The 20,848-nt window shown below is 41.2% G+C and overlaps 1 protein-coding gene across 1 annotated transcript; it reads left to right on the forward strand.

The window, feature by feature from the left end:
- The first annotated feature begins 16,999 nt into the window (after positions 1-16,999).
- Positions 17,000-18,225, forward strand: LOC110321817 (acidic leucine-rich nuclear phosphoprotein 32 family member B-like). Its single transcript, XM_029538893.1, is given in 1 exon segment — positions 17,000-18,225. A coding segment is annotated over 1 exon segment (819 nt). The 5' UTR covers positions 17,000-17,044; the 3' UTR covers positions 17,864-18,225.
- Positions 18,226-20,848: the final 2,623 nt, after the last annotated feature.

Here is a 20,848-nt window from a genome sequence, read left to right on the forward strand (position 1 = left end):
AAACTCTATATGACCTAGCACAAGGCAAGGCCTGGGCCAAGTAGTGGGAGTGGGTGGGTAGGGGAACAGAGGTGGGGGGAGGGGTATGGGAAACTTTCAGGATAGCATTTGAAATGTAAATAAAGAAAATAATAATAATAATAAAAAACCAGAACAACTAATTAATCTCTCTCTCTCTCTCTCTCTCTCTCTCTCTCTCTCTCTCTCTCTCTCTCTCTCCTACCTATCTACCATCTATCTGTTTGTTCATCCACCCACTCATCCATCCATCTACCCACTCATCCATCCCCTTGAAGTACTGGCAGTATAATTTCCCCATGTTGTAATCTTTCCAGATTAAACCCTTGAACAAGGATTCAGCAAATATGAATGTTCCGTCATAAAGAATTTCTAATCTATTAATGAAATGTAATCTGATTTGCATGAATTAGAAGTATGGAAAATCTTGGATGATTCAACTGCTTGCCATCAACTAACTATGCAGTGTTTTCTACACTGCAAGTCATTCAAAACAGTATATCCTTTCCGCTTCAATATTAGAATCAAATAATAATGCCAAGATAGGTGAGGCGCTTGACGAAGAAGGAATGTTAAGAGAAGCTCATACCATTCCTTTGACGTTGTGGTTGTATCAGACTGGGAATTCAAAGTCCAGCTGAATTAAACTTGAATGAATACATCTGTTCATTCACTGAATGTCCAACTTACCCTAAAACTAGAATCTGTATCAGGAAGAGATTCAGAGGTCATGTAATGCAGGTCCACACCAATTTGTCTCTCAGGAAAAGTTGTTCGCTTTGTGTGCTCTGATGATCTTCCACCTTTGAAGTATATCTGATACATCAGCTGCTGCGATTTTTGAGGCAGCTTCTTTCCTTGATGGGTAGTGCAGGCTATTGACACAAAGAATGCTTCTTCAGTTGAGCTTTTCTTCTCTGTAACATTTATCTTTTGGGTTGTATCTTTTAATAGATACAATTCCTCCTAGATGTGCTCAGAGTTTTACCCTTTGGGTCCTCATAGATAATCTATTAGTTGCTACAGTGTCTATAGATGAATTCATTTTGAGCCTACTCTGGGCCTAAAACACCAGGGCAACAGTAACAATAAGTATATTTTAAGATAGTCCAGTGATGGCTAGCCTCAAACTGGGAAGAGGGAACAGGGAGCTGCTCACCCCAGGAGCCTGGATACCTCAGCAGTCCCAACCTGGTGGTGAGTGATGGCATGGAGGAGACTTGGGGAGACACCAGTCTCAGTCAGTGTTGGAAGGCTGAAGAAGCTGGATTCTGATGTTAGTGAATGATGGTACTATCAGAGTAGATGAACTCGAAAGACCCAAAGCAAAGAAGTTAGCCGCAAAACCTCCTTCTGATCTCCTTAATCAGGGCTACCACAGGAGGGTGTTGGCTCACATTTAAGGTGGGGCTTTTCATTTCACACAGTGTAACCAAGAGAGTTCTTCTCAGTTATGCTCAGGAGTTAATTTAATAGATACAGTTCCTCCTAGATGTGCTCAGAGGTTTACAATTTTTACACACATACACACACACACACACACACACTTACATTTGAGATGTGTGTGTGTGTGTGTGTGTTTGTGTGTGTGTGTGTGTGTGTGTGTGTGTGTATGCCTATAGAGGTCTGCTATCCTCAAACATATAGGTTTGCTATATGACTCTAGATTCTATGACATTGACACCCAATATTAGTCATCACATGGGACTTCCATAAGCCCTAGGACCCCAAGCCTGACTGGGAAGACAAGGTCATTCAAAGGCTATCAGTGATGGGGCAAATTCTTCCCAGCAAAACACTGAAGATGGGGCCCAAGGCAGCTTGAGATTAGCAGTCAAGGAGGGAGAGCAAAACCCCGAGACAAACAGCAGAGGAACTTCCACATATGATCTTTCACCTTGTGGACTTCTGTGCTCATCAGAGGTAAGGCATAACTGAACACATATATATCCAGGCATCTGGGAAAACCGAGTTAGGTGAAAATTTATCAGAGACTAAAATTATATCAACCTGGGGCCACTGAGGTGGTTCAGTGGGTAAAGGTGCTTGCTGTTAAGCCTGACAACCTGGACGTGAACCCCCGGCCTCACATGATTGAAGGAGAAAACTGACTCCCACAAGTTGTCCTCTGACCACCATAGGCCCACATACACACACACACACACACACACACATCCACATTCAAAGTTGTGTTGTGTGTGTGTATATGTGTGTGTGTGTGTGTGTGTGTGTGTGTGTGTGTGTAGGTTAGAGGAAAACCTTGACTGTCACTCTGCCAGTGCCAATCAACTCCTCCTTTTTGAGGTTGGGTCTTTCACTGGCCTGGAACTCACCAAGTAGGCTAAGCCACTGGCCAGCCAGCTCAGGGAACCCCTCTGTCTCTGCCCCTTTAGCACTGAGATCACAAGGGCTAGCTATCATACCTATCTCTTTTGACTGTGGGTTCTGGGCATCATAACCAGTTCTTTGTACTTGCAAGACAAAAGCTTTGTCCACTGAGCTATCTCTCTAGTCCCTGTACATACATTTCTGTTTGGAGATATATATATATATATATATATATATATATATATATATATATACACTACCTCATGGATAAGAATTTTAAAACATCATTTTATTTAGGAATCTAGAATCTGGAAGCAGACTTTTATATATTTTTCCCTCAAAATTCTCAAAACAGGATTAAGGTTTCTAGAAGGTGGAAAGCTGGAATAATGCCCAGGCTTCTCCGGGCCTCCAATGTGGACAGAAGAACCTTCAGATACCTTCACTAATATTAGAACCTCTTTTTGCTTTAGTCAGAGCTCTCTAGAGAAACAGAATCTATGGTGTGAATGTATATATACTGAGAGGATCTATTAGAGTGCATGGCATACAGTTGGAGAAGTCCAACTGTGGCCAAGAGGCTGGCATTTGCTGAGTCCATAAGACGGGATGAATCAGCAGCCCCATCTGGTACTAAAGGCCCAGAACATCACTGGTCTTCAGTTCACGTTTGAAGCCCAGAGAAGACGCCCATAGCACTCTGCAGTCTGCCAAGTCAGGTAGTTCTCAGAATAGTTTCTCCATCCTCTGCACACAAGTCTCATGGGAATTCTACTATAAGAAAAATTTCCAAAGCCCATTCTGTCAAAGGAATTCAGATTTCTGGGTATGGGGCACTCGCAGTTTGAATTTGTAACACTTCCTTTAGCAACCTATAATTATAATTATTATAATTACACAACACACACATATATATAAAATGAACATTTGAGATATTTCTATTACCGTCCAAGGAAAAGGAAGGGCAAATGAATAGATAATGGTCCAGATGGATAATAAAAAAGATGGGAAGAACTCCGAGCAATGGATGTAGACACAAAACTAATTGGCCACATGATTTATGATGTATATATGCTATAGAATACAGCAACTATGTGCTGCAGAGGGAGAACATATCTACATACATATATGCCTGTGACATAACTGCAGATGAAAAGTAGGGTGTATGAAATAATTCAGTTATATCTATCTATCTATCTATCTATCTATCTATCTATCTATCTATATACAGAAAGATACCTTAAATTCATTCTTCCAAAGATTATTTATTGACTTTGTGGTGGATAAGACTGATAATACCCTTTGTTAAGGGTTTAATATACATACATACATATATCAGTGTGTTAGCATATTATTTATAGATATAGGAATTCTCTCATACAGATTATCTTAAGTGAATTTTCTACTTTATTTATTTATTTTTTCGAGACGGGTTTCTCTGGATAGCCCTGGCTGTCCTGGAACTCACTTTGTTGATCAGGCTGGCCTTGAACTCAGAAATCTGCCTGTCACTGCCTCCCAAGTGCTGGGATTAAAGGCATGTGCCACCACTCCCCGGCTGAATTTTCTACTCCTAAGTGTAGAAATTTTACCATAAAATACTAAAAATGACTATAAATGCTCTTTTTATATGCCCTTGATTTTATGACTCAGGCTCTTTATAGGAATATAGCTTTTTTTTAACAGGCTGCCTATCTGCCTCATCTTCCTTTACCCTTGTTTCTTATCTACAGTAAGTCATCAGTCTTATGGCAACATCTTTATATGAAGAAAATTAGGTTCGTTGAATTAATTATCTTTACACTATATATGGGCATAAAAATATCTGCTTTTGCAAGCATAGTTCACAGGTCTCTTTCCTACTGCCTCTTCTAAGCATTATGGGTAATGAGTTCCACTAGGGTGCTCCCCCACCCCCAGTTCAGACTACATAGTACACAAATGAATAATAATTTCTGATAAAGAAAGTAAGAGTCAGTCAGAAGCCAGAAGTCCTCTTAGTGTATCTCATCAGGCCTATACTGTGTGAATATTCCTGCATGTGGTTTTACGTAAAATTCTAGTTAGTGATTATTCCAAAGGTCAAGAGGAATTAAGGCTATTTCATGGAACCCTATGTTGAGCTCAGCTGTGTTTGCGGAGGAGGCACGGAAGGGTGAGAGGAGAGTGTAGCGTATCGTTGGCCAGTCCTTTCCTCTTCCCTCCTAACTATACTTGGCTCCTTTCTGTTAGACAGACATAGCCCTAGAAACCAAAATAACTTTATAAGCTGTAAGAAGAATGAGAAGGAGCAACTTCTTTTAAATTCAACTTTATTGGAGCCCGAAGCCCGAGGAAGCCTATTGGACAAACAGAGTTGCTCCAGATGATGCAAATCTAGAAGTAAGAGACATGTTTTCTTTCCTTTACCACATCTCCCTTCTTACTGGGTTGTAAAGCCACAGAAACTTCAGCTTATTATGCTTTAACATGTTTTTTAAAACTTATTTTTAGTTCACAAATGCTCTGACCTGTTTCCACCTAGCAGATTCAATTCCCCGTGCATTTCTGTTTCTCGATAGAAAGCAACGATCCACCTTCAGGAGCCTGGTCACCCTTAGGCTTCCTCCGTAGGTAGAGAGATGGAAGACTTCCCTCTGGAGCCCCTTCCACACTCTGTGATGCTAATAGCATTGGATGCTTGCTGTATGTGATCAGAGTTGGATGAGCGTTTATGAGAGTTACAAGTTCATTTCAGGATTGTGCTCACCTAATAAATGGGGTTGATGCACAAATCCTAAGGATCCCACTCTACTGTTGTTTAATTCCCTTCTCAGTCCGAAACAATTCAAAGTCTCTTTCTGTAGACACAGGGAAGCTCTTCAGGATTTCCTCTGAAAGATGAAAGCTCAGCAAGTACCTATGCCCCATTTTTTTTTTTTTTTTTTTTGGCATTTGTTATTCAGAAGAACAGGTCTATTTTTATTTTAATTTTTTTTGTCTTTGAACATAGAGGTATAGTATTTTGGATTAGTTTTACCACCAACCAGCATGTGAAAACACACAATCTTGGCTCCTAGATGGGTATAATTGCCTCTGGTGTAAGGCAATTAAAAGCTCAGCTGCTTAACAATTGTGGCCTCAGAAAAGCATCAGGGTTAAGAGGAGTGCAGAGTATGATTACCCAAGTTATTGAAAACTGTGAGTTGATTAATTGACACACAGATAGTGGAGTTGCCTGAATATTCCTTAGTTGTATTAATGCCCTGAAAATGAGTATCGAAAATAGACTGAAGATAGAAAAACACACTGTCTTAGACAGGGTTACTATTGCTGTGATGAAACACCATGACCATATTAAACTGGGGAGGAAAGGGTTCATTTGGCTTACACTTTCACATCCCTGTTCACCACTGAAGGATGTCTGGACAGGAACTCAAACAGGTTAGGAACCTGGAGGCAGGAGCTGATGCAGGAGGGGTCCTGCTTACTGGCTTGTTCCTCACTGCTTGTTCAGCCTGCTTTCTTGTAGAATCCAGGACCAGCCTAGGGTGGCACCATCAATTACTAATCAAGAAAATGTCTACAAGAAGATGGATCTTATGAAGGCATTTTCTCAATTGATGCTTCCTCCTCTCAAACTCTAACTTGTGTCAAGTTGATAAAAACCAGAAAGCATGGACACCTTACTCATCTGTGAGTGCTTGAGGACTTCTATGGTAATTCTCAAGAGGTAGATGTCTTCTGTCACAGGATATGTGTAGATGAGGGGCAGAGTAAAGACCTGGTCAGAACCATAGAGTTACATGTTTGATTGGCATGGCACTATAGAGGTAATACCTGAAGAGGCAGATTATTCCACCTTTCCCAATGTCCTGGGCTTACAGAAGTGGCTCAATGGGCAAAGGAAGAACTATCAATTCTAAGGTGCTAGCAGATAGGACAAAAATCTCATACTTGATGGGTGTGGTGGTGTACACCTTTAATACTAGCACTCAAGAGGCAGGCAGATCAAGATAGGAAGTTCTAGGCCAACCTAATCTGCATAGTGAGTTTCAGGCCAGACAGACCTACATAAGAAAAAAAAAAACACATTCTCAGAAGAGAGACCACATTCAAGATGCTCTCCCTACCCCCTCTCCTGCCTTCCAAGCCTGTAGCTTAGATTAACTCTCAGTGCCATGACTGAGGTCATGTTGGGCCTGGTTAATTAAAAAGGAGGTTGTGTGGTTAAAAATCAAAACCATTAGGTTGACAGGAATTGAGCAAATACTCATGGGATTGGATTTTTAGGGCCTTGATCAAAGAGACTGGCTGGACTGTGAGGTTGGATAATCAAGAATTCATTGAGATAAAGGCACTTCCATAAGATGTGAAATTTGATACCCTAGGAAAGTTGCTCACAGACTGGGCAAACTCACTTTTGAGTTAGAAAGTTAGAAAGTTAGAAAGTTGGGTAATACAATGGCCAATATTCCCAAAGTAGAAATGGTAGAGGAAGGGACCAAAGAAGCGGGCATGTTGGATGGGTATAGTATGCAAAGCGAGAAGATTCCTCAGAAGATGATGCGCCATAACAAGACCTGAAGACAAATCACTCACTACGTTATAAGGAAGGTGCTTTTAAGAACATTCATATCTCAGTGAGTTAGGGTACAAGAGATGGTCACAGATCTGGGTTTGTTTACATGCATGAGAGTGATGGTATTCTTGGAAGCTTGGGGATTATAGGAAAAATAATGGTGGAAGCAGACGGGCAGGAGGCTGAGCACGAGTCTTTGCTCCATTCTTTGAGTCATTTTCAGACTTGAAGTTGAACAGGTGGCCAATTGGAGCAATTCGATGCTGCTATGGGAAGAATGTACTATACCATCTTTTTAGTTCTTCTCAAAGGGATTCATGGGCACTTCAATGGGGAAGAGGGAAATGATTAATCACATCTGGTATTAATGAACAAAATCTGAGGTGATACAAATACTTAGAGACCTAAAATGCCATAAAGATGCCTCCTGTCCAAGTAGTAAATGGGATACTGGATAACTGAACGATTTTTCCTGTCCCCAAATGCACAACTCTAATATGTGTGTGTTTGTGTATATATATATATCTTACATATGTGTATGGAAATTATAGTAACAACTGTAAAGGTTTCCTGATCTATGGAATAAAAACTATCAAAGAAGGGAAGATGACATGGAAATCTTTGTTACTATCTAGTCCTCTTTTCTTTCATTCAATGTAGTAAATCCAAAATTATCTTGTGGTGAGTGGACAGTGGAGATTAATGCCATTATTAAAGACCTACAAGATGCAAGGGAGCAACTCCTTTTGTCTCTCTGTTTAATTTATCTTTCTGGTTTTTAAAAAGCATAATAGATTCTGGAAGCCTAGTAAAGTGTCCAACCAAAACTATCTGGCACAGCCAGGATATAGGGACACACACACACACACACAAAGAGAGAGACAGAGACAGACAGACAGACAGACAGACAGAGACAAACAGAGACAGAGATGCATGCATGCATAAAATAAAAATTTTAGGGAGATGGCATGTTGGTTCTAGGAGCATGAACTCACATATTATCTATTAATAATATCAATCTATTATGAGTGCCAGACTGACAGGAATACAGAATCTTTCATGTGGCTCAATGCCTGGAGATCAACTGGCAATTTGGCTACATTGAAGTCTTTTCATTCTAAAAGTGTAAGTGGGTCCTTCATCTTCACAGAGAAAGATACCTAATCTAAGCATACTGTTTCTGTTGTCAGAGCATTGCATCAATAGTAGTATCCAGAGACCAGTAGGACGTCAAATAAACAAGGACCATCAATTAGGAAGTGGAGTCATGATACAGATGGAAAGACTTAGCCCTGATCGAGGAGAAGGCCATAAGGCTAGCTCTGTACAATGAGGAGACAATGACAGAGAGAAATAGCTGTAGCAAGGGTAGTACACTGGGTGTGTGTCTTGTATTCTTGCTTCATTTTGCTAAAAGCAAACATATATTCATCTCAGAACTGTGAAGTGTATGGCTACTGGTACCTCAGTCCCACTTCTCAGGAATGAGAGTGTGCTTCATACCATCAAGATTGCCAATGTGATGCTTGAAGTTGAGGTCAGAGAATTCAGAATGGCTACCAGAAGTTGAGCGGAGGAACAACTGAAGTCTTTCAAATATGTTTGTTTGTTTGTTTCATACTTACTGTGTGTGGGTGTTTTGCCTGAATGCATATCTGTGCACCACACTCATGCCTGGTGCCTGAGGAGGCCAGAAGAGGGCTCCAGATACTCTGATGTGCCATGTGGGTGCTAGGAATTGAACCTGGGTCCTCTGGAAGAGCAGGCAGTACCCTCAACTCTCAGCCAGGCCTACTTACAGTCTTGAGGTCAATGGTAGTGACAGGGGCTGTTCATGCTACTTGCTCCTCCTTACTGTTTCTCCTCAGAAAAGCCCATAGGAATTGTAGGAGAGTCCATGTGGAGAATTGCACTCATATCAAGGAAGGGGTAAACTATGGCATTCATGAGAATGAGCCACATAGACCCTCTACTGTAAGGATTATAATTAAGCAAGGGCCCAAGCTTCTATACTGTGGTGTCTATCGTCCCTGTCTGTTCAGGTTGATGCAAGAGGACAGTACAGGCAAGGTATCTCATAAATAAGAAACAGTGCTTTGGCAATTCTAAAGCTGATCATTTCAAGATCAAGGCATTGTCCAGTGTGTTCACCCATGGTGGAAGGTGCAGGGAAGTTCTCTGGGGCCTCCTTAATAAAGGCACCAGTTTTATTCTTGAAGGTTCCTCCCTGTGAACTGATGACCTTCTATAGGCTATCAGTCTTTGAATACTATCATATTAGGGACTAGTTTTCAGCATGGAAATTTGAGAAGGATTTGGGAAGGCAGAAGTATTCAATCCATGACACCTGAAGTCTTGTTTTCTCTGGACTGCTCCTAGCTGTTGGTGACCAAGGCAGGAATTCTAAAGTAAGCCTGTTTAACATAGTTGGTCCACTTTAGCTCAAAGATTCCCAATAGTCTTTCTAAACACATTAGGCTGTCCATGAATCTAAATGTTACCATTCACTCTCCCTTCCTTCTGCTCCTCACTTGGGGGTGAGGTTCACATTCTCATCTGTGGCTCTCCCTGCCCTTCTCCACTTCTTTCCCAAATGTTTCCTTTGTCAAAATTATTCCATGGTTAATTCAGTTTTGACCCAGAATGTCAATGGTTGTGCTACAATGAACTTTGCCTGTAAGAGAAACTCATGGTAAAAGGTCAAGAATGACCCAGGGAATGGAGAATTTCTGACATTGGTCCAGATGGTAGGTAATAGATCTGTAGGAATGTTTCTCAGAAACACTTAGAATAAGATGAAATTTTTTTTTTTACATATCTGGAGGTTGACCAGATGTATCTTTCTTTCTTTCTTTCTTTCTTTCTTTCTTTCTTTCTTTCTTTCTTTCTTTCTTTCTTTCTTTCTTTCTTTCTTTCTTTCTTTCTTTCTTTCTTTCTTTCTTTCTTTCTTTCTTTCTTTCTTTTTTAAAGATTTATTTATTTATTGTATGTAAGTACACTGTAGCTGTCTTAGACACTCCAGAAGAGGGAGTCAGATCTTGTTACAGATGGTTGTGAGCCACCATGTGGTTGCTGGGATTTGAACTCTGGACCTTTGGAAGAGCAGTCAGGTGCTCTTACCCACTGAGCCATCTCACCAGCCCCGATGAATATTTTCTTGTTCCTTTGACAACACTAGCTTTTTGACTGTATAGGTTTAATAAAGTCTTTCCTTTCTTCTTTCCTCCCTCTATCCTTTCCTCCCTCCTCTCTCCTTTCCCTCTCTCTTCTTCCTTCTCCCCTCAATTCTTTCTTATCTCTTTTCTTCTTTTTCTTGGAGGTGTGTGCTGGGATCAGCCTTTTTGAATCATGATCATACTGACAGAGTTTATCCTATAGTTCCAATGTGAAAACACAGTTCTCATGTAAGCGGTTTACAGTGACTTTTAGTTTGAAATTTCTCATGGTTTAGTTTCAGAAAAAGAGCAAATGTTCTTGGAAAGTTTGAACTTAATCAGAAAAGTTATTTTAGAATTATGATCTTTGAGGAGTTTCTAGGGTCGTGGATCTGGAAATATTTTCCAGCTGGCCATGTCCACTCTTTGCCCATGGGTTTGGGCCGATACATTAGTCACTTAATAACTTTTTCATGGGTTAATAAGTCCATCACACAATAATGTTTCCTTCCGCCTCTTACCCACATGCACACACCGAGTTTCACTTCTGCTGTTTGCAGTGCACCCTGAGTTAACACTGAGTATACTCCAACTGCAGATTATAACTGGGTCAAGTTTGTGAAGATCCAAGTCCAGTTTTATGAATTTCTTTTTTTTTTTTTTCTTCTTCACAAAATTGACTTGGGTTTCAAGAGTGTAAATGGAACCAGAACATGGAGGAGTTTAGAATTCAGTCTGATCTCTATTTGTCTGCTCTTTGAAAACCACAGTCTGGTTTCATCTGTACCAATCTTGGAGAGTTGAATTAAAACAGCAGAAAGACAAGTCCTGTCCATCCGTGAAATAGAGCTGTTCCCTCCTAAGAGCAATGAACTGCGGGGGAAGGAGGGGTAGGGTTTTACCCATGAGGCTCATCAGCAGAAGGCAGTGATAGACACTGGAAACAGGGGCAGCAGATTTTGTGTGTCAATCTCTCCGGAGAGTGGTCCTGGGCTTCAAGGAGACCTTGGTGTCTCATCTCCATCTTCACTGGTATCTTCCATCTGTTCATGTTCATGTGTTCTCAGACATCTTTATTTACCCACCCTCTCTTACAGGTTGTTTCTAACGTCTCAATTCTTCTGTAGATGAGGCTTAGAAGTGATAACTACTCATGACTTCTATCCAAGGCGTTTTGGAGCATGGAGCTGACATGCCAGGGGCAATGGTTACTGGATTCTCTCTGTGCTCAGGTAAGGCCTGTCTTTCCTGAAACCCCTTTCACCTATATCTCAGATGACTGAGTATCTGCTTTGGCCTTTTTGGTTGTGTTCCTCTGAATGACTCAAGCTCCATGCCTTTCTATCGTGAGGTGTTTCTGATCACTCTGTGGTCAGATCCTCTCTGAACAAAGAAATAGCTGGTTACTGCCTGCCTGGATTCCTATTTGTGTTGTGCCCACCTGCTCGTATGCAAGCAAACTGTGATGAGGAGGGCTCGTGCTTTGTTTAGGTAATCCCCTGGGCCCTGATGCTCTGCTGTGGTCCCCACAGAAGCAGTAAGGGATCAGACCACCTCCTTTTTCTCCACCCTCACTGTCTTATGTGTCATGGAGCAGAACCAACTGCCAGGATGTAATTAGGGCATCTCCGGTTCCAGGGATGATGCCTTCACTGAGAACATTCTTGATAGTCTGTTAACGAAATCTTTCTATCCTCTTCAAAGGCATTGCTCATTTGTAATTTGGATATGAATTTGACATATTCCCCTATAACTTATTAACTTGTGACCAAATCAGTTGTTTTTTATTTTGTACCAAAACCAAAGTAGGATTTTAAGGTAATGAAATATTACAATTTTTTTTTTTGTTAGTCTATAACAGCAACAATGCATTCCAAAAGAAAATGTCCTGGGGCGGCCTGAACAATGACAATGTCGCTAGAAAATATAGTCCTTCAGAATGAATTTCAAAGGAGACAGTTCTGTGCCTATGTTCCCAAGACGATGAGGCAACGGAACTTTTCATTATAGAAAGTCTGTCTGCGCTATCGTGAGCTGTAGAAGCTGCTAGCTCTCTAGACATTTTCTCGAAGTCTCCTTGCTACCTACCGAGGATGTCTTTTGAACATTGCAGTGACCTGCAAAGCTCTGCATGCTTATGAAAGATGAACCTTTTCTTCTCTTGTCTCCTTTCAGAGAAGAGCTGGCGGGGCAGAATTTTAAATATGCAGGCTTAGATTCCTGAAGTAGAGAGGGAGGTGAGGAGAAAAGGAGGGAAGGAGGGGGGTAGGGAGGCAAGGAGGGAGGGAGGAAAGAAGAGAGGGAAGGGGGGAGGGAAGAAGAAAAAGAGAACTGCTCTCTCTCTCTCTCTTTCTCTCTCTCTTTCTTTCTTCCTTTCATTCTTCTTTTTCTTCTTTTTCTTTTTTCTCTTTTTTTTTTTTTGAGACAGGGTCTCACTCTGTAGACTGACTTGGAACTCTGTATGTATCCCAGACTGGCTTCAAACTTGAGACTCCTACCTCATTCTCCAGAGATCTGGGATCATAGGTTTGAACCCACATGTACAGCTTTTAAAAACGGTATCTTTTTTTTTTTTCCAGGAAACATTTTATTTTAATGTATTCAATACAGTAGCTTACAATCATGCATAGATACTATATCCCTTCTTTCTCCCCACCTCCCTTCTCCTCCCCTCCCCCTCCCTTTCTCTTCCCTCCCTTACTTCCTCTCTTACATTTAAAAACGGCATCTTTAATTCATAACATTATCCTGCCAGAGAAGGATTAGGTAGAAAATTATTCTAAAATTGTTTAAAATTTGCTTCTTCAATTTTCTATCAGCAATGTGTTTGGGGCTACTTGACTGAACATGGGGTTGACCTTAAACTGAAGGTGATCTGTTTGTCTAGCCAGATAAGTAGATCTTGTCTGATCTCTGCAGAGTTAAGCACTAAGGACATACACTCAGAAAATAGAAAGACTGCAGTTGAGATGAAGTCAAACTCATGTCTGCTGGCGAGGTCGAGCTGCTGTGTCATCAACAGTAAGAGGCATGCTTTACAGGTCTGGTTTCAATGAATTTAGGACCCTGATAGATCAAATTACCTTTTTCTAATGAAATTTCCCTCCTAATATAAATTTTTAATAACTTGGTTGTGGTTTCAGTATGCATATGTCTAAATTTGCCAACCTGTGGGCATCAAATGTGTGCAGCTTGTGTATATGAATTACATCTAAATAAAACTCTTTTTAAACCTCCATTAATGTGTCATTTCTTTATTAGTCACACAACTTATCTGCTTACACATCACATTAACTATATTCATAATGTTATTTATCTTCGGGTAAAGGATATTTCTTAATGTGTGCAGCACTTTTGTAGTATTCTTGGAAAGTTAATGCACAAAGCACTTTCAGGGAACTGTACTATTGGCGGGATGGCCAAGATAGAGAGTTGACGGTACACGATGCACCTGAGAAACTGGGGGGAAGGGTGGTTTAAGATGTGCCTGAGAAGTTGGGGCTCACCCATGGACTCGTTTAGATGTCAAATCTCTGCATGAAAGAGAAGAATCTAAATCCATAACTTTGCCTTCTTTAACTTTCTTTTCCATATCAGGATTTTCCAAGTTCTGATGGCCTAAAATACATCAAGTGTTCCATAACATTGAAATGACTCAGTTTTTACTATTTGTTATATATTTTCTCTTTTTGTTACTACAAAATAATGCATACATAGTCCTGAAGTTGGAAAATAGGAACATAAAAGATGTATATAGTCATCACATGTAGCTGTGTATAGTTCTACATGTGTTTTAGTTGAATTTTATGAAATGGATCATACAATAACTTTTTTTCTAATGGGTTTTTAATTAATATACAAATCATGAAGGGAATTACATTTTTTTTTTTACTGCTACTGACTTCCAGATTAAAAGTGCTCTTTCAACTAAAAATTATTTGTACTGAAAGTTGGAGACACTTTTTAATTGAGCCTCCTTATTATATCCAGGTAACATAATACAGTTAACATGATGCACGTTTAGGCAGCATCAGAGGCAGGTCAAAGACAGGATTCTTAAGCACAGGTAACTACTTACTGTATCTTGCGGATTCCTCCCTCTGCTTTTCCTATTCCTCAGTCCTACATGTCAAACTAGGATTAGTGAGCAGAAAAAAAAAAAACCTCCTCTTTGAGCTTGCTTGCCTATTGTTAGAAAAGACAGATTAGCTTAGAATCTATTGAGAAAGAACTAGTTTCCAAACTTTAAGACTTCAGTTGAGTTCTCTGGAGGGATGCTGAGGTATCTCGGTTACATCTCAGCCTGCAGTAGAGCTATAAATCTCTGTACGTCTACCATTACCCAGTATCAGCAGAAATATGGTTAGGACTAAAGAAAGAATTTCCTGACTTTTGGGCTTATGGCTTTTAGAAAAACCATTTACATTGCAGTAATTTGACATAAAGAGTCTAAAAAAAGGTTCTGGGTCTTATCAATTACAATCAATTTTATTTGCTAAATTTAGTGCTAGAGTGACATTATCTGTATGTTCTTTGGGTAAAAAAAAAAAAATCTCACAGAGTATATTTTGAGACATGCTGTGCTATCTGTTGGCTTTTGGAATTTCATAAAAATTCCACCCACTCACAGTCAGTATTCTCACACTGTTGAGGAACTGTGTCAGACCCGTCCAAATTGATACTTGAGAATTGGCATATTGATACTTCTATATGTAAATTACCTTCATTTAAGGTTTCTGATTTTGGCTTTCTTCTCTGGCTCCATTTGTTTCTCAGTTTTCTTTTTTACTTCTCTTCACTCAAAGCAAAAACCTTGAGGGTTTATTGTTTTTGAGTGTGTCTTTGCTTCAGGAGAGGAGTCGAACCAGATTAAATAAATGCCCTTCGCTCACATTTTAGGGCTGTTAAGAGCCTTGGTGACTGCAGAGAGTCAGAGAACTGAGGAAGTGGCTTACGTACTCAGGGGAAAACAGGTTCTGAAAGACGATTAGGGGTAAAAACTGCATGTGCTCAACAATATTACCATAATCTTGATTCTAGAGAGGTGTTCAATAAATCAGGGTCACCAGTTGTACTAGAACATTTAGTTCTAAACTATCATAACTTCCTGTGCCTCTTTTTTCAATATGAGTTAATGAGTTAATCCCTAATACACTCATGTGTCCTAAGTTCATGTTTTTCTTTCTAATACAAAGGGTGAGACTCAAGGGGTGTGGCTGACTCAAGGGTTTTGACCTGCTCGTATTTTGAGAGTACAGGAAACAAGTGTTTCTGATATATTCTACCTGTCAGCATTTCATAACCAATGGAAGAGAAATGACCAGAACCGCAGATTTCAAAGTTTACATGTAGCAAGAACTTATTAGTGATCAGACTGCCTTTAAGTAATGTTGGGGAGGAATAACATAAGCGGTAGATTTGAACTAGTGCTGGTGGTGTGATTCCATTAGGGGAATGCAGAAACTGGGCTTTGAATGTATTAGGCAGAACGTGAAGAGCTGGGGTTTTAGTGATGCTTCGTGGCTAAAACCTTCAGTGGGTCCTGCTGTGACTGTGGATATGTGATGACCCAGCTTCCTGCTCCTGGAAGAAACGCCCAGCCAGAGCATTTCCTCTGAACGTAATCCAGCTTAGGAAAGCTGCTAATGCAATCAGCTGCTTCTAAATAACTCTCCACAGCACACTTCAATAATGCGGTTCATTGAACTAAAGTTTCCTACTAGCATGGCCTCCCTCCATCTCATTTAGCTACTCCACAACTGAGTAACCTTTAGAAAGCTGCCCTGGGAAGACAGAGCTGAATGGTCGCATGTCAGAACTTGACTCTAGCTGAAGATGGTTCATTGTGATGTGTGGTCGAGACTGTGGAAGATGACAAATAGCCAGAATCTCTTCCCCTTGCCTCAGACTGTACATCTATCAGTGGCTGTGTGTGTGTGTGTGTGTGTGTGTGTGTGTGTGCGTGTGTGTATATGTTTCTGTGTTTGTGTCTGTGTGTCTCTGAGTGTGTGTGTGTCTGTGTGTCTATGTGTGAGTGTGTGTGTCTGTGTGTGTCTATGTGTGTGTGTGTCTGTGTGTCTGTGTATGTGTCTGTGTGTGTGTCTGTGCTAGGCATATACTCCACCATTAAGCCACAGCCCAACCATCATTTTACTTTTTATATTGAGACAGTCTCTAGGTTAACCTTAAAAGAGATCCTCTTCATGTAGCCTCTTGAGAAGCTTAGATTATGCGCTTGTACCACTACTCCCGGTTCTGAGTCTTTGAATCTTCAGTCAACGGAGAGCGCAGGTTGCTAGCACTTGTTTGGATTCAAGGATTCACTTTCTGCACAAGGTGTGTGCAAAGGCACCATCACCCAGCAGAGCTTTCCCACTGCCACAGCTACGGTTCCTTACTTGGCAAAGCCAGGAGGGTGCCTCCTTTCTCATCAAGGTGTGACCATGATAGTCTCTGATGGACCTGAGGTGTGAAGTCATTCAATTGCTGCAGTCACAGCAGAACCTGAAATGATACAACTCAAAATATGAAATAGTGATTGTGTAACCAGAAGACTGAAATGAGGGCTTACAGCTAAGATTAGACTGTGTAAGAAAATGGCATCTTTCAAACAGGCCACCCTTGATTGCCATGTGATTCTTTATAGACAGCTAAGCATTTGGGGAGTGGTGGTGTGGGTTAAAGGCTTGTTCAGCATTAAAAAAAGAAAAAAATCAATTTGGACGCACAGCGAATAAATAAATAAATTAATGAGGGCTCCGGGGGCTCCGCTCGCCCGCACACCCGCACGCCCGCACGCCCGCACGCCCGCACGCCCGCACGCCCGCACGCCCGCACGCCCGCACGCCGCCCGGGGACCACGCCACCGCCTCCACCACCAGCCGCCTCCCTCGGACGGCCCTCGCTGCGCAGGCCAGGTCTCCTCTCCCTCCTCCGCCCCCGCCGCGGAAAGTTAAGTTTGGAGAGGGGGGACGAGGGGAACATGGACATGAAGAGGAGGATCCACCTGGAGCTGAGGAACCGGACCCCGGTAGCCGTTCGAGAACTTGTCTTGGACAATTGCAAAGCAATGGATGGAAAAATTGAGGGGTTAACAGATGAATTTGTGAACTTAGAGTTCCTCAGTTTAATAAGTGTAGGCTTGTTTTCAGTTTCAGACCTCCCGAAGCTACCTAAATTGAAAAAGCTTGAGCTCAGTGAAAATAGAATCTTCGGAGGTCTGGACAGACTAGCAGAAGAACTTCCAAGCCTCACACATCTGAACCTAAGTGGAAATAACCTGAAAGACATCAGCACCTTGGAGCCGTTGAAAAGGTTGGATTGTCTGAAAAGACTGGATCTGTTTTGCTGTGAGGTCACTAACCGGAGTGATTACCGAGAAACTGTCTTCAGGCTTCTGCCCCAGCTGTCCTATCTGGATGGCTATGACCGAGAGGACCAGGAAGCACCTGACTCTGATGTGGAGGTGGATAGTGTAGAGGAAGCCCCCGACTCGGATGGAGAGGTGGATGGTGTGGACAAAGAGGAAGAGGATGAAGAAGGAGAGGAGGAAGAGGAAGAGGAAGATTAGGATGGTGAGGAAGAGGAAGATGAAGATGAAGAGGATGAGGATGAAGATGAGGATGTAGAAGGAGAAGATGATGAAGATGAAGTGAGCGGGGAGGAAGAAGAATTTGGACATGATGGGGAAGTTGATGAAGATGAAGAAGATAAGGATGAAGATGAGGATGAAGAGGAGGAAGAAAGTGGGAAGGGTGAAAAGAGAAAGAGAGAAACAGATGACGAAGGAGAAGATGATTAAGACCCGAAACAACCTGCAAGAAACAGAACTGTTGAGTATTGGTTGGACTGCTCATGGATTTGNTAGCTGTTTTAAAAAGGTAGCTGTGATACAAGCCCCAGGACACCCCCGCCCAAAGAGCCAAAGAATAGTTCCCGCGACATTCCGCCTTCCTCCGTTAGCCCCTTGGTAATCCACCACCAAGCCTGGGGACTTCGCCCCAACAAAATTGTAAACGTTGTTAGGTTTTCGTGTAAGACTCTTGCTGTATCGTGACAGCTGTGATTGGTGAGTTACCGTCCTGGCTGCCAGTTACACTGCGATTGTAACAACATTTTTACTTTCTGTACAACAAGGAAAAGCTTTGTAAATAAAATCTTAACATTTTGGGTCAAAAAAAAATTAATGAAAAAATATTTTAAAAGCTTTGGTCATATTCCATTCCATGTTTTGTTCTTGCTTGAATCAAGGCAAGAAAATGTTGTGACTGGTTTGGGAAGGTTCCTCTCTTGTGAAATGGAAACCCTGCTTGCTGAGTTACCTCATCCTGTTTTAATGTGCCACACAGGTTGGGAGGGAGTGACCTGGGAAATATCATGGGCCAAATATTAAACTATTTACTAAGCCTTTCTGCCCCTTTCTTTTAGATAATAAAGTTATGTGATCTAGTGGGTGGTCCTGAACAAATCAACGACTGTCTTGGTAAAATAACATGGGTTCCTATTTTGAAAATATCTACTGTTTCTGTGATGGTTATTGTCAACTGGACAGGATCTAGAATCACCTAGGAGAAGGGCTTCAAGCACAACCATGAGTGTCTTAGTAAGGGTTTTACTGCTGTAAAGAGATACCATGACCAAGGCAACTCTTATACAGGAAAACATTTAATTAGGGCTGGCTTACAGGTTCACAGGTTTAGTCTATTATTATCAAGGCAGGAGCATGGCAGCCTCCAGGCAGACATGGTGCTGGAGAAGGAGCTAAGAATTATACATCTTATTCTGAAAGCAAACAGGAAAAGACTAGCTCCCATGTGGTTAGGAGGAGGGTCTCATTGCCCACCCCCACAGTGACATACTTCCTCCAACAAGGCCACACCTACTCCAACAAGGCCATAAGTTAGTTCTAATAGTGTCACTCCTTGGGTCAAGCATATTCAAACCACCACAGTGAGGGATCATTAAGATTATATCAAAATAGTGACCATGCCTTTAAGGAATTATCTTGTTTAGGTGAATTGAGGTAGGAAGACCCGAAGACACACACTAAAGTAAGGAAGCACTATTCCCTGGGCATGTGTTCTGGACTTCAAGAAAGCAGAAAGCTAGCTGAGTGCACGCTTTCATTGCTTGCTGCTTCCTGACTGCACATGCAGTGTGACCAGCTACTTCTAGCTCCTGGCATTTGACAGACTGTGCCCTTGACCTGTGAGCCAGAAGAAACCCCTTCTCACTTGAGTTGATGCTGTAACCAGGCTAATTTTTTAAATTAAAAAAAAATAAACAATGGCAACAGGAAAAGTAACGAGAATACTTATCTTTGATAAAGCCTCTTACCAGAATTTCATAGCTGTGTTATAAGAGTGTAGGATTAAGGGGTAAAATCACACAACTTTAATTTCATTTGTAAGTGTAAGAAACTAGCCAGACTCATAGATAATTAGAGGTAATAATGGTTAAACCAGACCATTGCATTTAACTAGAGATAAGGTATTATTTAAAGAATTAATCATATTATGTAAAGAGCTTGAGAAATCTAAACACAGATATTTTTGTTGTGTCTAAAAAGTTGCCTTCTGGATATTCATCAAAAAAAAAAATCTTATTTTCATCTCCATGTACATGAAGCTCTGACAGGCAGAGGTTAGCCTTCAACTGAGGACCTCTCTGTCACACTTATTAATCTAGAACAGCAAAACTCTTCTTCCCTGACGGGCTACAGAATAAGATAAGCCAAAAAGCCAGCAGGAGCCAACTGTATATTCCTATGAAAGAACACACAGAAACTCCACAACCCAGAAGCATCCATTTTTAACCTAATTTATGGTGTGGATTCTGGTTGCCTAGGGACTGAAATTAATCAGCTACATTTATTTCAATAGGTCTGGCTCAGCCCATATTTCCACCATTTCATTGTAGTGAAGCACACCTTTCTTTCCAGTCACTTTGCATAGCGTTTCCTTTTTCTCTGTCTCTTTCGAAGTGAGATTGATAAATTCTTCTTCAGCGATCTCTTATTTTGGTAGATGATTACCTTTTTCCTTTGAAGTTGATGTTGAAAGGAGCTGTCGTGTGATGAGCTAATTAACATGAAAATAAAGTATATAACCTTAATTAGGCAAGATTATGAGCTCAACGGTAATGGGATGTCCTGAAACTGCACACTATGCAAATATTAGCCTCTTCATTCTTCCCATTACCCCTGAAACCATCAAGCAAAGGATGTTTTGCAGTGTGTAGCATACTCAGTGCCAGGTGCAAATCTTTCAACCAAAGGCTAGTAGTTTGGGTGAACTTATTGGGGAAAGAAAAAGGGAAGGAAAAAAATTCAAAGATAAGTATAAGTTGAATAAAACTCAGGATTTTATGATTAAGCTGGGGGGGGGGGTTCGTTACCTCACCTGAGTATATACCTCCTTTGGAATTCTAATGTGTTTCTCTGCGGGCACCACTGTGAATTATGCAAATCTTGAGAGCTTTCAAATCCAGTAACCACCAAGAGTACTATAAAGCCGATCTGGAGTTTACTTAGGCAACGTGGATATAGGAAGACAGTGACGAGATGAAGTCACAGTGAATCCCCAGGTCCTAATTTTAGCCAGTGATTTTCATTTCCTTCACCACCAGCCTTTAAAAAGAATCAGAGTGGTAAGGTAAACAGAAATCTGACTTTCCCCTTCCTACCCTGAAATGACAACAGCCAAGGGAGCGATCCCCTCAGACACTTGGTACTCCAGCCAAGGAGTAAGATCGTGAGAACTGCAGTACATGAGTCTTAGATTCTCAG

This window comes from Mus pahari, chromosome 5, assembly GCF_900095145.1.
Source record: "Mus pahari chromosome 5, PAHARI_EIJ_v1.1, whole genome shotgun sequence".
Taxonomy (NCBI): domain Eukaryota; kingdom Metazoa; phylum Chordata; class Mammalia; order Rodentia; family Muridae; genus Mus; species Mus pahari.